Source organism: Lottia gigantea (assembly GCF_000327385.1).
Source record: "Lottia gigantea unplaced genomic scaffold LOTGIsca_11, whole genome shotgun sequence".
NCBI lineage: Eukaryota > Metazoa > Mollusca > Gastropoda > Lottiidae > Lottia > Lottia gigantea.
Genome location: NW_008707001.1, coordinates 4,523,974 through 4,537,357, shown reverse-complemented (window position 1 = coordinate 4,537,357; position 13,384 = coordinate 4,523,974). Strand labels below are relative to the sequence as shown.

Below are 13,384 nucleotides of genomic sequence, written 5' to 3'. Positions count from 1 at the left end.
TCAAGCAAAGGAAAGAACTACTTTTCCTTTACAAATTCATTCTTGAGTAACATTAGGGCCAGACTACTAAAAAGAAAAACAAGAGCTCATGTACTGCAATGAGGATGTCTACAGAATTTCAAAACATCAAGCCTCACTAGGAACTCATTACCAAACTTTTTAACCATGACCAAGCAAAGGAAAGAGCTACTGTCTTTCTCCTTGATCTTATAAATTCATTCTGGATAAACATAAAGGCTAGACTATGAATGAAAAAATAAAAGCTCAAGTACTGCAGTGAAGATGTCACAAGAATTTCAACACATCCAGCCTCAATTAAATATTCAATGCCACAAAATTTCACCACGATCAAGCAAAGGAAAGGGCTTCTGTCTTTTAATCTGCTCTTATACTAGACTATGAAAGAAAAATAAGAGTGCAAGTACTGCACTGTCACAAAAATTTCAATGCATAAAGCCTCAATCAGAACCCATAGAACTAATATTTTCACCATGAGCAATTCACTTTCTATATATTCTAATAAATTCAGTCTGGATTAAGATGTAGTTCTGTAATGGACAACATATATTAACCCATAGTTAGTTTTTATTACCCAAACAGAAAAAATAGGATCATTTATTACAATAGTGACCTTGGTTTAATCCTCCTCCACACAAATAAGCCACTTATATATTACTGCTTTTCAACAATATCAATTCATAGCATTCATTTATAAAACCTTGGAAAATATCATAACTATTATAATAAAGGAAATTTGAGATTATCAAAAAAATTGAATCGTGTCTAGCTAGATAATAGAAATATAGTGGGAATTTGTTTATAATCTGCCACTGTCTTTTCAACTCATCTTTTGGTATTTAAAAAAATATTTTTTGGTTCATCAGATATGAACAACATGACAGTTATTTCAATGCCAAACTTCAAATAGGAAATGATTTTAAAATGTCATTTAGATAACTGATATACCCTTGATAGGTCACCTAAGGTCAGGGGTTAAAGTTCAGACAATCAGCTGTGAATCAGATGGTAAAGATTTAAATTTTAAAGATTTAAGATCTTGCGTCTTCAAGGTCTCAAAGTTCCCAGGAATATTGTCTTTTAGAAAATAGTTTGTTTAGTGGTAATAAAGATAGCTTGGTTAACTTTTTACTCATGTCAGGCAGTAGAAAATGTGTGGAATTATAATAAATGAAACTTGATACTGGAATATTGTTGTCCAAGACATAAGAAGATCCTTAAAAAAAAATTTCCTCTTAGGAAATTTTCAAAAAAATTTAATTTTATTAAAGAAACACATAATATATGACTTAAGAATTTTCACCATTTATAGTTTAAAGTATATCATGTCTTTGCAATTTTTTTAAGTGGACAAAAGTCAGTAGTTTCAAAATATTTACAAAATATCAAGACAGCAACTTGTAACAATTTTTTTCAATGGAACCGTGCTACACAAATCTAGAAAAGCAGTCATTTGCCATTCATAATCAACAGCCCTGTCGTTATTGTGGAGCCCATGGGAGCTGGGTCCCAGCAAGTGAGAATTAAGCCCCAGCAAAACCTTCTTCAGTTCAGCAGAGATTGATTCATTTAGTGTCTTCGTACAAAATCAAAAAGATATAGAATTTGATACGTTTTTGGCAGCTCAAAATTGTCAGAAACGAGTCCTCTAGGTATTTAATTCTTCCAATTATCTGAGTACAAAATCTGAGCCCCAGCACTAATCCATTCCTGGAGACGGGGATAATAACCAATGTACCATACAATACATTAATAAACCCTTTGAAATTATTTCTCAATATTTTCCAAGATATTTGTCAAAACTGAAATTGTCAAGTGTGTTTGATTGTGTCATATAGCATGAGACAGAGTAGAATATTAGCCTAGTTAGAGGAATTCTCAGAAGAATACTGTCAAGAAGCTGGATAGACAGTAATAAAATCTTACACTAATATAACAAAGTCTGAAAAACATCAGCAATCATGCGAGACACCATTATATTTCTTCATGTTTTGTCTTAAAATAGCAAAGTCTGTGTTGTCAATCAGTCTGTCTTTTCATATACACAGTTTCTACTTTACTGTCATTAAAGGCCATGGTTTGCCATATTTGGGGGTTGATTTATGTCTTCAATATAAGTAAACAGTCTTCAGAATTAACAGAACTACATGAATATCGCATCTCTTCAAAAATATTTCAAACTAGCAATTTCACTTTCTGTTACTTTTATTGTCTTTTCAATAAGTGGTGGATTCATTTTAATTCTTGATTTGATTGCTCAAATTTTGACAGCGAGCTGTGAACACAATTTCAAATTAGCTTAGCTAAAAAAAATCTTGTTTCTGAGACTAAGGAATGATTGGTGAAACTGTGCCTTTAAATGTAATGAGAACATGTCCACATAGTCAGTAAGAAAGTAAAGGAGATAGAGTGATAAAGTTTATCATGATCAAAATAAATCATAACTTGTCATAAAAAACATTCCTTGTAGAAAAATACCATCTATATTGGAACCCAATTCATCCCTGACACAAATTTCAAGAACTTACTCTTTCATTTTACCAGTGAAGTAGTTCCAACTACTAAATTATGAAGAAACCATTTATTTTACATTTAACCAATAATTCAAGCTACTGATATAATTTATGTAGATTTCTTCTTACATTGGTTATTGCAGAAAAAATGGACCATAGTCATAAATTATTTGATGATAGCTGTTCCAATTATCATTCCCAAGGACAGCCCCACAACCCCAATCAACATGTATTAGGCATATTTTAGAAAGAGTAAAGTAATTTTATATATTCTTTCAAAAATCTAGTGCCAATGCTTAAATCCAGGCCAAAAAATGTTGCTATTATCACAACTCATTACAGCTTAAATGCACCTCACACTTTAATCTCGCACTGACTTCTTTTTAAAAAAAAAACAGTTTTAGCCATATGTTACCTATTGATAAGACAAGTTTAGTTCAGTCCAACTAACTGTATGCAGGGTGCAGCTTGCATATCTAATTTACTTCCTTTAGCTAAATGTATACCGTTCTTCATAATGTTTTCAGAGCCTAATATACCTTCAAGTTAAAAAACGATATTCAGATACTTTTTCAATGTAATGTAAGAAAATATCTATTTTTCCCTGAAATCAATCTGTGGTCTGTGTGTATAGAAGAATTCAAATATATTTTCTTCTTAACTCAAATGGAATCCTGACTATTTGTTCTTTTAAAAAGTGATTAATTTAGTGCTACAAAACCATATATTTCACTTAAACGTGGTTCTTAATACCTCCTGATTACCATGTGGGTAGTATCACTTCAGACAAAAACAGAATTACTGTCACAATAAGACCCAAAACTTGTAAATTAAGACCATGAAACTTCATTGGTAATTCCAGTGAGCAATGTGATATGTGAAATATGTGTCATGTGTGGAAGACAAATCTCAGCTTAACTCCAGGAACTTTGTGAGTAGAATACCAATCAACATAGAAATCAGTTAACACTTTAACTAGCTATTATTTCATGAGTTAAAAAATCACTAGGAACATAGCTGGGAACCTGATGGTCTTCAGTCATTAAACTATCCAAAGCCATTATTTCTGAGTTTTATATCAAAAGGAAATATAGTTGGGAACCTGATGTTCTGAAGTCAATAAACTATCCATTATTTCTGAGTTTCTATCCATTATTTCTGAGTTTTAATCACTAGAAACATAGCTGGGAACCTGATGGTCTGGAATCATTAAACTATCCAAGGCCATTATTTCTGAATTTCACTGAGAACGTAGCTAGGCATAACAAAATAGTTTCAGAAGGAATTTTTTGTATAAAAGTTAAGCGACATTTTCTAAATATCCAAGGACTAACTAATATCTACCATAGTAATATATAATATTATAAATCTTTAGCTATTGACTAACCAGAATAAATATTTGTTCTCTTGAAAAATGATAATATTAAAATAAACTCTTAAATTTGGTCAGAATTTGGTCAGAATTAGGTTAAAAAAATCACTTCAATACATAAATATATGTTTTAGTTTTGAAATGACTGTGATTCATGCTACATTTTAAGCATCCACTGTATTTTAATTCAGAATACCTGTTCAACAATCAGGTTAAACTAAGAAGGATATAGGAAATCATCTTGATGGATCAAATATGGTACAAAATCAGTAAAGTCAAAAGCATTCTTCTGTCATCAGGAATGAAGGCTACAATAAAGTTCCATTAATAGTTAACTAAAGCAAAACTTTACTTTCTTCAAAGTTCTTAGTGAGAAAGAGCCATTGATAAAATGAATGAATTTTAATTCGGAAAGTTAAATAACATGTGACTGCAATCATCCAATAGGAAGAATTGAAGAAACAACCAATAAAACTTCTATCCATAAAATATATTACATTCTTAATATTTATATTTTGCTATGTAGACTCTTGGAAAAAGATGACTAATTGTAAACTTCTGTTCCAGATTGGAAGAATTGTAAACTTCTGTTCCAGATTGGCGTCTGGTTTTCAGAAAGGATGAGAATGCTGTGCTTCAATAGTGACATTCAAGTTGATAGGTTGAAGAATATCCTTCAGGACATTATTTCCAGAGTTATCAGTCTATTGGTGTGGCTTATAAGATAAAATCTTAAGTCTGAATTCAGATGTCTTCCGCAAATAAATTTAAAATCTGCCCCAAAATAGACTCTACAGAAACTTTCCATTATTCAGTCTTTCATATCATACAAAAGAGAAGTGAACTTTATTTATGCCTGGAAGAACCAAATTCTGAAGGAAGAAAATCTTTTAGACAAACTACAGATCAATTGTTCTGTTTGGAAATTGTGTGGAATAATTCGTTTGATCTGTTAGGTACACACAGTTAAACTCTGGCCAGATCTATTTAATCAATTTAGCTGAAACTAAACACAAGAATCAAGTCAGAAAGTCATGAAGTGACAAATACTGTCTATACATTGTATTATTGACAACTCCCACTAATATCAGGCTTTCCTAGGTCAAAACTTTCCTCAGAGAAAAATTCTGCAATTAAATAAAAAGGACAATTAACATCTTACTTTGTGAATTAGTTGAAATGTGCCTTGAAAAATAACTTTCTTTAAAGAAAATGGCCCCTTAAAAAATCCAATGATCGGAGACTCATGAAAATAAGCAATAAAAAGCACAATTAATACTTATAGAGTTTTACAAGCAAAAGCATACAATGTATGTATTTTTAATGTTTAATCCATTTTCCAGGGGGTCTAGTGACCCTATTTGCCCCATAGTGCAGACGGACTTCAGATTAACATTCTGAAAGTTGACCCGGCTTATTAGATTTCAATTGTGGTATCTATTTCAGGCAATCCAATAAGCCGTCTAGCTCCAACCTGATGTCATCACTTCACTATATCTATTGTGACAGAAAATCTTAATTACCATTGATTCCTTGCTTAATCTTTGTTGAAACTAGCAACTTCAAGGTTAGAGTTTTTACCAGCATCAATACATACTACAACCAAAATCAATCCTGAATCAATCTTCTGTTCCTTTTATATGAAGACAATGAATCTTATATTCAGATGCAATGACACTATTGCTATCAATTACCATACTGATTACAGAATTAACCTGAAGTGTTGAAGCCATGTTTTTTAGTGATAGTGTTCAATGTAATTTCAGTCAATCTGAAAGCATATTGGCAAACTTTATTCTTCTAGCTGTTGATAAGATCCTATCTCCAGAAGTGGTTATATCCTCAGCCAAGAAGTTTTAATTTGGTGAAAGTATGGTTGTTACCAGAGTTGTTGTTTTAAGAAGATTGTAACCCTTGTGCAGGTAGTCCCAGTGAATATATGACTGTAATCCTCAGGATATCTGTTAACATATCTCCTTTCCGTATCTGATTGTATCCTTAATAAGTGTAATTCTATTAAGTGTTGGAAATATATGTATATGTGTTTTCTTAATTTCTGTCACTTAGTTTTTGAGCATAATTGTAACTATAGTATTTATTATAGTCTTGTCTGACTGAAGCCTGGGATGCTATTTTGATGGGTTCAGGGGAATAAGTGCAAATAGCAATTATTCTTTCTGCTCACATCTTGCTGGATATTCATTTCTGTCTTGTATGACAGATGATTCTATTTAACTCATTTCTACCATATTGACTTGTGGATCTAGATATTTATATAAGGATCTGGATAGATAAAGGGTGTTTTTATCATTGTGATAATTTGAACATAAACTAAGCCTATCCCATCCCAGCTCAGGTCCAAAAAGCAGAATTTGAACTAAATATTCAGACTGGTTTCACTTGTATCAACAGAACACCTGATTAGGCAATTCAGGATCCTTTCAAAAAGACCTGATGGCTAATTTTATTTAATAAGTATATCTATTTTTCATGCACGTACATGACATAGTTTTTAAATTAATGTCTGTCTTTCATCATGTATAGATTATGACATTGTGCTCAATAATAATTTTTTTTAAATCTAGTTTAACAACAGATACAAGAGACTAAATAAACTCATCCCTGACTAATTTTCTACACATGATATCACCTTTGACCTTTTCAAACTGAATACATAATGAGAAAATTGGTGCCGACCCTATTTCAACATCCGCAATTTACAGTGAAATAACAAATCTGTCTCTATCAAACTTGTCACGTTAAGATCTAGTTAAAATAATACATACTTATGTACTTGAACAAAGTTTGAAAAAAATGGTTGAGATAGTGTTATAACTCTTCTTCAATATATTATTGATAAAGGTCAGGTCATTATTCATTGTGTTCACAACACTGTATCAATCTATCTGCGTAAAAGCTCATAACAAGGTGATATTGATAAAGCCCTGTCGTTAAGGTGGTGTCCGTGGGGGCTGGGCCCCAGCAAGTGAGAATTAAGCCCCAGCAAAACCTTCTTCAGTTCGTCAGAGATTGATTTGTCTTTGTACAAAATCAAAAAGATATAGGCCTAGCCTAGATTGTGATACGTTTTTGGCACCTCAAAATTGTCAGAAATGAGTTCTCAGGGCCTATAATTCTTCAATTTTCTATGTAAAAAATCTGAGCTCCAGCTCCAATTCATTCCTGGCGATGGAATTGTATTCATATATAAATCATTGGCATTGTTGGAAACTAAATTTTCAATCAAATTGCAACAATCAATTTTTTCAGAGATTATTTTATGACTTTTTTAGTGTCTGTTGTGACCAGTTTTAGATTCAGTTTTGCCCACTAGTTAGTACATTCAGTTAGTATTAGCCCAAAGTTCCTGACAAAATTTTTAAATCAAAAGGTTACATCATAACAATTTCCTAAATCAGGATTGGTTGAGCTAATACGACTCATATCAACAAATTATATTCCTGTTTAAAATAAACCATTTTCCTCCAGAGGACAGTTAGTTAATAATAAAAAGTAGGCTAGTGATTTATATAATTGAAATAATTATATCTGGTGTAGATAAAACTAGTCTTCCCAAATAGTTACAAAGGTTCACAAATTCAAATCATTGTGTCGTTCATATAACTTTTTATAATTTGACCATTTCATTTTTTCATTGTATTTCTGAATTATTGTATTTAATCATCTGTAGAAGGTTGTATTGGTACAGGGTTGTATTTGTTGTAGGTGGTATGTATTTGTAAGAAAGGAGGTCTCTCAATATGGATTTATATTACAATATCATTATATTTTAACTGTTATCCATTTTAGGTTGTAAAGCTGTATAAAGTACAAAGTTGAACATTCATTCAGGCCCGAGGTCAGTCTTGATTGTTCAGAAGGGCAAGTAATATGTTTGGAGGGGCAAAGGTGTAAGGTATTTATTGCAGTTATGGAATTGGTTGGTTGTCAGAATGTTTTCAGGGGGGTAATCTATTTTAGGGGGGCCATTGACCTGCCTCGCCCTACCTCCTTGTAGCTTTCATGAACATGCCGCTCCCAAAATGTCTAATCCTTCCAATACGCATTGAATACTAATATTGGACAACAATGTGCTTTTTGCACAAAGTAAAAACACATGATAAATGTATGTTTGGTAAGTATAATAACATGAACTAATGAAAAGTGCAATGATAGATTATAAGCCAAAATGAAATAAAAGCCAATCTAAATGGTGATGCGAATGAGAAACTTTAAAAATCATATTTATGAAATTAGATTGACATTGCCTTTTCTTGTTCTCTCTGAGAAGTGTGCAGATTGTCAAATTCAAAAACATTGAAACTGTGTCTCACTTATATTTAGAACTAAAGCTAGCTTCATTCGGTTCCTAGGTATTCTTCCCTGCCAAATTCTAAAAGGTGTATTGAAAACTGTAAGATTTTTTAGTATTTTCTATAAGAATTAAAATCACCCAGGCAAGCAGGTTAAGAAACACACACTGATAATAAAGAAAAGAAAGAAATTATAAATAATGAAGGCCTGAGTGTTGCTTCGTAAACGTAAAATTTTAATACTTTTGTTTCCATTTTGTCATCATCAATCTAATAATTTATAAATATGATTGTTAGGCCATAATTTAATTCAATGTTTCTTTGTTATTCATTTTGTTGTGAAATTCACAGTAATTCATTCTGAAAAGGGTCATTAAAAGACACAAATCGAGCTAATTAGAAACATTTAATTAAATTTGATGGCCATAATAATATGATATTTGAGAGTGATAAATAAAGAATATATAACATTCAAAATGCAGGATATTTCAATAGGGAGAAATTTTAGCCCAAGGATCAACTGCAATGCCAGAACAGACATCATATGAAAATCAACTATATCTTTTATAAAATTTAAAAAAAAAATAAATAAAAGTCAAAGACAAGTTTGAACTACCAGGAAGCATGCAAGACTAGTAAAAAGTTTATATCATAATAAGTTTGCTAATCGAAATTTTGAAAAGAATATGGAAATCTGTTCTGGCAACTAGAAAATGCACATTAGTAGATAGAGGCAAATAGAAAAATTTATCACCCTTTTTGAAATTGAGCTGAGCCAATGAAATCTGCTCTCTCATTTGTTTCTGGCGAACCTCTGGCCTCCAATCACATTAAAGCTTTCAGGTTGGCATGCAAAATAACCGAAACTTACAGTTACCCGGATTAGGAGTGGTTGTATAACTATAGGCTGTGGGACCTTCACCATCTATATTCCATGCTGATAGCGTGATACGATAACTCTGGGATGATTGAAGTTTACCAACAGTTATTGATGTCACATTGCCAGCTATGTCTTTGTTGATTTCCTTCAGATCAGGATGGCCTTTAGGATTCAAACTAAGTTTATAACTGAGTAGTGGACCGTTTTTAAATGATGGAGGTTTCCAGGATATAGAGATTACTGTGGGAGATAATGCTGATACTCTGGTAATAGTAGGTGGTGATTCAGGTGCTGAAAAAAAAATATAAGTATAACTAAAAAAACACAGGGATATAGTATGGTGCTCTCCGCTTCTAAATGTCATTCAAATCTGATAACAAAACATCTGTTAAGCACATTCTATAAAACAAATGAAGATTTTTGTACAAATTTCTTGTGTAATCATGCACATGATTTTTAAAAATAAATTTCTCACTGACCATAATTATAAACTAAACAACTTGCACAAGTACATATTTCAATACAATATTACTATACAATATACTATATTACAATAGTAGATCTTGCCCCACTCCCTCCTCCCTAGAAGATTTGATATTACCCTACATTTGCTGTTGTCAGTGCAACTCAGTATTTGGAAGGTACACATGTCTTAGTTTAGTGAAATGGATTAAAAATTCTTCAAGGAGCTTATTAATAAATGATGCAAAAAGAATAAAGTTCCAAAATATATTATTAAAATAAAACATTTCTAAGTTTTCGAAGACAGTGTGTAGTTAAAAGGCTTCAATGTTTGATATTTTTCATGTTAATATCAATCTAAATGTAGTTCATATAAAAGATGAAGACAGTATTATAATACATGTTCTAATATACATCTATTGGTATTTACAACACATAACTTCTGCAATTTCACTTTTTATGAGATTTCTGCGTGACTTAGCAAATTAGAAACGTCAAGAATATTTCCATTTCTATTGCTTTTAACATCAACTCATATATTGCATTTATTCTCAATTCCATCAAATAATCTTGACCAATTCAACTTGCTCACGTAAAGACGCATTATCTAACTTTTTAACTGAAGAGTTAATATAAGATAGTGAAAGTTTGAATTAATTGTCTGAAATAAAGTGGAGATGTAGAAGAGGAACGAACTTGCCAGGAATCAATACAGTCTCATTAGGACCTGATTAAATCACTACTATTAGACGAAGCAAGCATGGCCTCGTATAAATATCAATGAATAAAAGATAATTGCTTTAAGTGCTTCTAAACTGAATGCAATCATGCGTCAATATAATTTGATTGTATATAGCACACAGTTTAGACTAATCTCTCGTCTTTACTCACACTATCCGAGCATTCTATAATTACATCTTACATGGTTTATATATCGTTACAAATATTTACTGATACAGACTAGGCCACAGGGCCTCAAAACATTTCTCATGCTCAGCCTTTTTTTTACTCAAATTCATACTATCCCTTGCACCAACAAAAGGTAAAATTTGAAGATTATTGTGATAATGCCAGAAACATTGTGCCCTAAGGAATAGATTGATATATATTATTTCCTTTATATGATCACCTTTTAAAAAGCACCTGAAGCCACTTTCAAACTTAACTCAATTTCTGTGGCGGAGGAAAAAATGCACAGCATGCTTTCCGTTTATGCCTTTCCTTCTAATACTACTGTTCTGCGGTCAGTAAGTGCTCTTGTTCAGGTTTTCCTGTATTCATATAAGCTGTATGTTAATCAAGTCTTGTGTATTGGAGTCATGAAAAACAGTCTTTGATTTAGCACTTTTGTCTGATTAGAGTAAACAATTACTGTGATTAAAGATTAAGTACAGTGTTTAACAACTTGTATCTCTTATTGTTGGTGATCATTTCCTATTAATATATCAGTCAAAACTTAATAAAGATCCAAGAATATAACAATTTTCGAAATTTTTATAAAATAGGCAAAATATTTTTGTACCATTGTGAAAAAATGTAGCCAGAGATTTGTTTGAATTGCTATTTATGATACAGGAAGAAGAAACAATAGCATGACTTACCTCCATTTGGTCTGGTTGTTATTAGGATGCTCTCAGACGAATCTAAAATATGAAACTTGCTAACTACTGCTATTACTTTAAACTAAAATGGAAATCATGATAAAAAACCATCAGGTATCAGACAAGAAAAGTTGAGTTAAAAACCTAATACAAAATATGCTAATACTTATATGAATAGAAAGTAGAGGTGTTTTAATGACTAGGAAAAATACCAGTTTGTCTCACATGTCCATAATTAATTCATAATGAGCTAAATTAGCAGAGAATTACCAGCAGAATTCCAATGAGTGACCGATCAAGAAAGGTCAAAAAGTCTTTTTTTTTGTTTATCCAGACTGTACATACATGGACATTTATGATTGGTTAAAATTCTTAATTAAACACCAATTAATCAAATAGTTTGCTCACTAAAAAATAAGGAAATCCATCTTTAAGGCCATTGTTAAAATAAATATCATCTGATCTATTTTATATTTATTTTTTTTAATTTATAATATAAAAGACACTAACCAAACGCATAGCAACTTTTAAACATTTACGTAAACCTTTCCAATAGTTTTGGTGTTATAAAAATTAAGATACTTTTAATCAAAACTTTCAGGGTAGGGATTTTGGTGCATAGTTTTCATTTAATTGCGCACCTAACTTTTCCAAGACAATAATGGGTGGCTGGGGTCTTGTGCTCTACAAGCTGCTGGGATTAAACATCCTTCATCAGTTTTTCATCCATAAGAGTAAGTTAATACCAATGACCAAGAAAAACTTTTTATCCATACCAGTCTCTTCATTAGCTCAAATGGACAGTGACTCAACTAGATCAGTAGGCACCCGTGGACTTAAATAGGTTTGGGCCCCTCCCAAAGGGAAATTTTTTATTCTTAAACTCCTCTGTAAGTCAAATTTATGCCTTAAATAATGGATATACTACTCCTTTCTTTAATGTTCTATCTGCTTCTAAATGCCATATAAAGATTATAAATTCATGCCTGCTTTTACTTTTTTGTGGGTGGAAGCACCCTTACAGACAGAGGCCTGTTGACTTGATTCAATCAGTCCCTATGGTAGTTCAGCCACTACAAATGGGTTCAAACAGGTATCTCAGATCATTTGCCTTCTGCGCAGTTGGACAACACAGTTTCCTGTTAGTAACATGTAAAGTGTGTAATTCACTTAAGGAACAGTAAACAAGAATACATATTTAGTAATTAACTATAATGATTTATATGATTGAATTACATATTAGATACACCTCACAGTGAGTCAGTCATTAAAACACTAATAAATAGTTTGTGTAGGTAATGTTAATTAGAAACTAAGTTCTATCTCTCACCAGACAGTACAGTTTACAATAATCACATTATATCTGTAAGGAATAATGGTTTTATATCATAGATATTACCACTTTTTTTTATGAACTAATAAGAAAGTGTTCCTAATCGGGACCTGTTTATTATTTACATATCATGTTTATGGAAATTTTAATTCAGAAGCCTACTGATCAAAATATTCTTACGCTTTTATTCATTGGTCATTTGACTCCTATGAACTTGAAAGAATTGTAAAGAGGTTTTCTAAACTTTTTACATGTATCAGGGACACTGATAGCACCGATTCTACACCATTCTAATTTTTAGTCAAGACATATGTGGGTCCTGTCATTCCGCCAAAATCAAGTGTTTTATGACATCATTTATGCAAGCACTGCTGATTATAAACAACTTTAGAAATATTGACATCATACACAGTATTTTTATAATAACAGAAAAAAATGTGAATGATGGTCATTTCTGTGTGCAGTTCCAACTGAGCTTTATCCTTTAAAATAGAAAAGTGGTTTGTACATGATTGCTACAATTACAAACTAGATTCATTATTAATGGGCAAAATAAGCAAACTGACTTCAAAATCTCCATGAAACTTTATATAAGTTACAAAGCAAAATATATCTTCTGAAGCATGAAATGCAGCCTCATATTTCACAAAGAAGAATTGAGTTCAAAGGAAATGCATCACTTAACAGGGGGAATAAAAATTTACTAGGAATAATATTTACTAACTGATATTTACTAACAAGTTAGTAGAAATAATATAAAAACAAGCGATGGTTGACAGTTATATTAGACAATATAGATTGTAGATACATTACGAATATAAACATACTTTATGATTATCTTTTGTCCATTAGACTATACTGTATCAAGAAGGTAGTGTTGATAGGTAAATAT

General features: G+C 31.5%; 1 protein-coding gene across 1 annotated transcript in view; it reads right to left on the bottom strand.

Annotated features, from left to right (window-relative positions):
- Positions 1-8,704: 8,704 nt before the first annotated feature.
- LOTGIDRAFT_156685 (hypothetical protein) overlaps positions 8,705-13,384 on the bottom strand; it is a gene marked incomplete at both ends in the record, with an annotated part of 9,672 nt that continues 4,992 nt past the window's right edge. The window contains 3 exons of the mRNA XM_009047308.1: positions 8,705-8,736; positions 9,088-9,387; positions 11,160-11,241. Coding sequence (XP_009045556.1) covers positions 8,705-8,736; positions 9,088-9,387; positions 11,160-11,241 — 414 coding nt within the window. The remainder of the gene's footprint in view (positions 8,737-9,087; positions 9,388-11,159; positions 11,242-13,384) is intronic.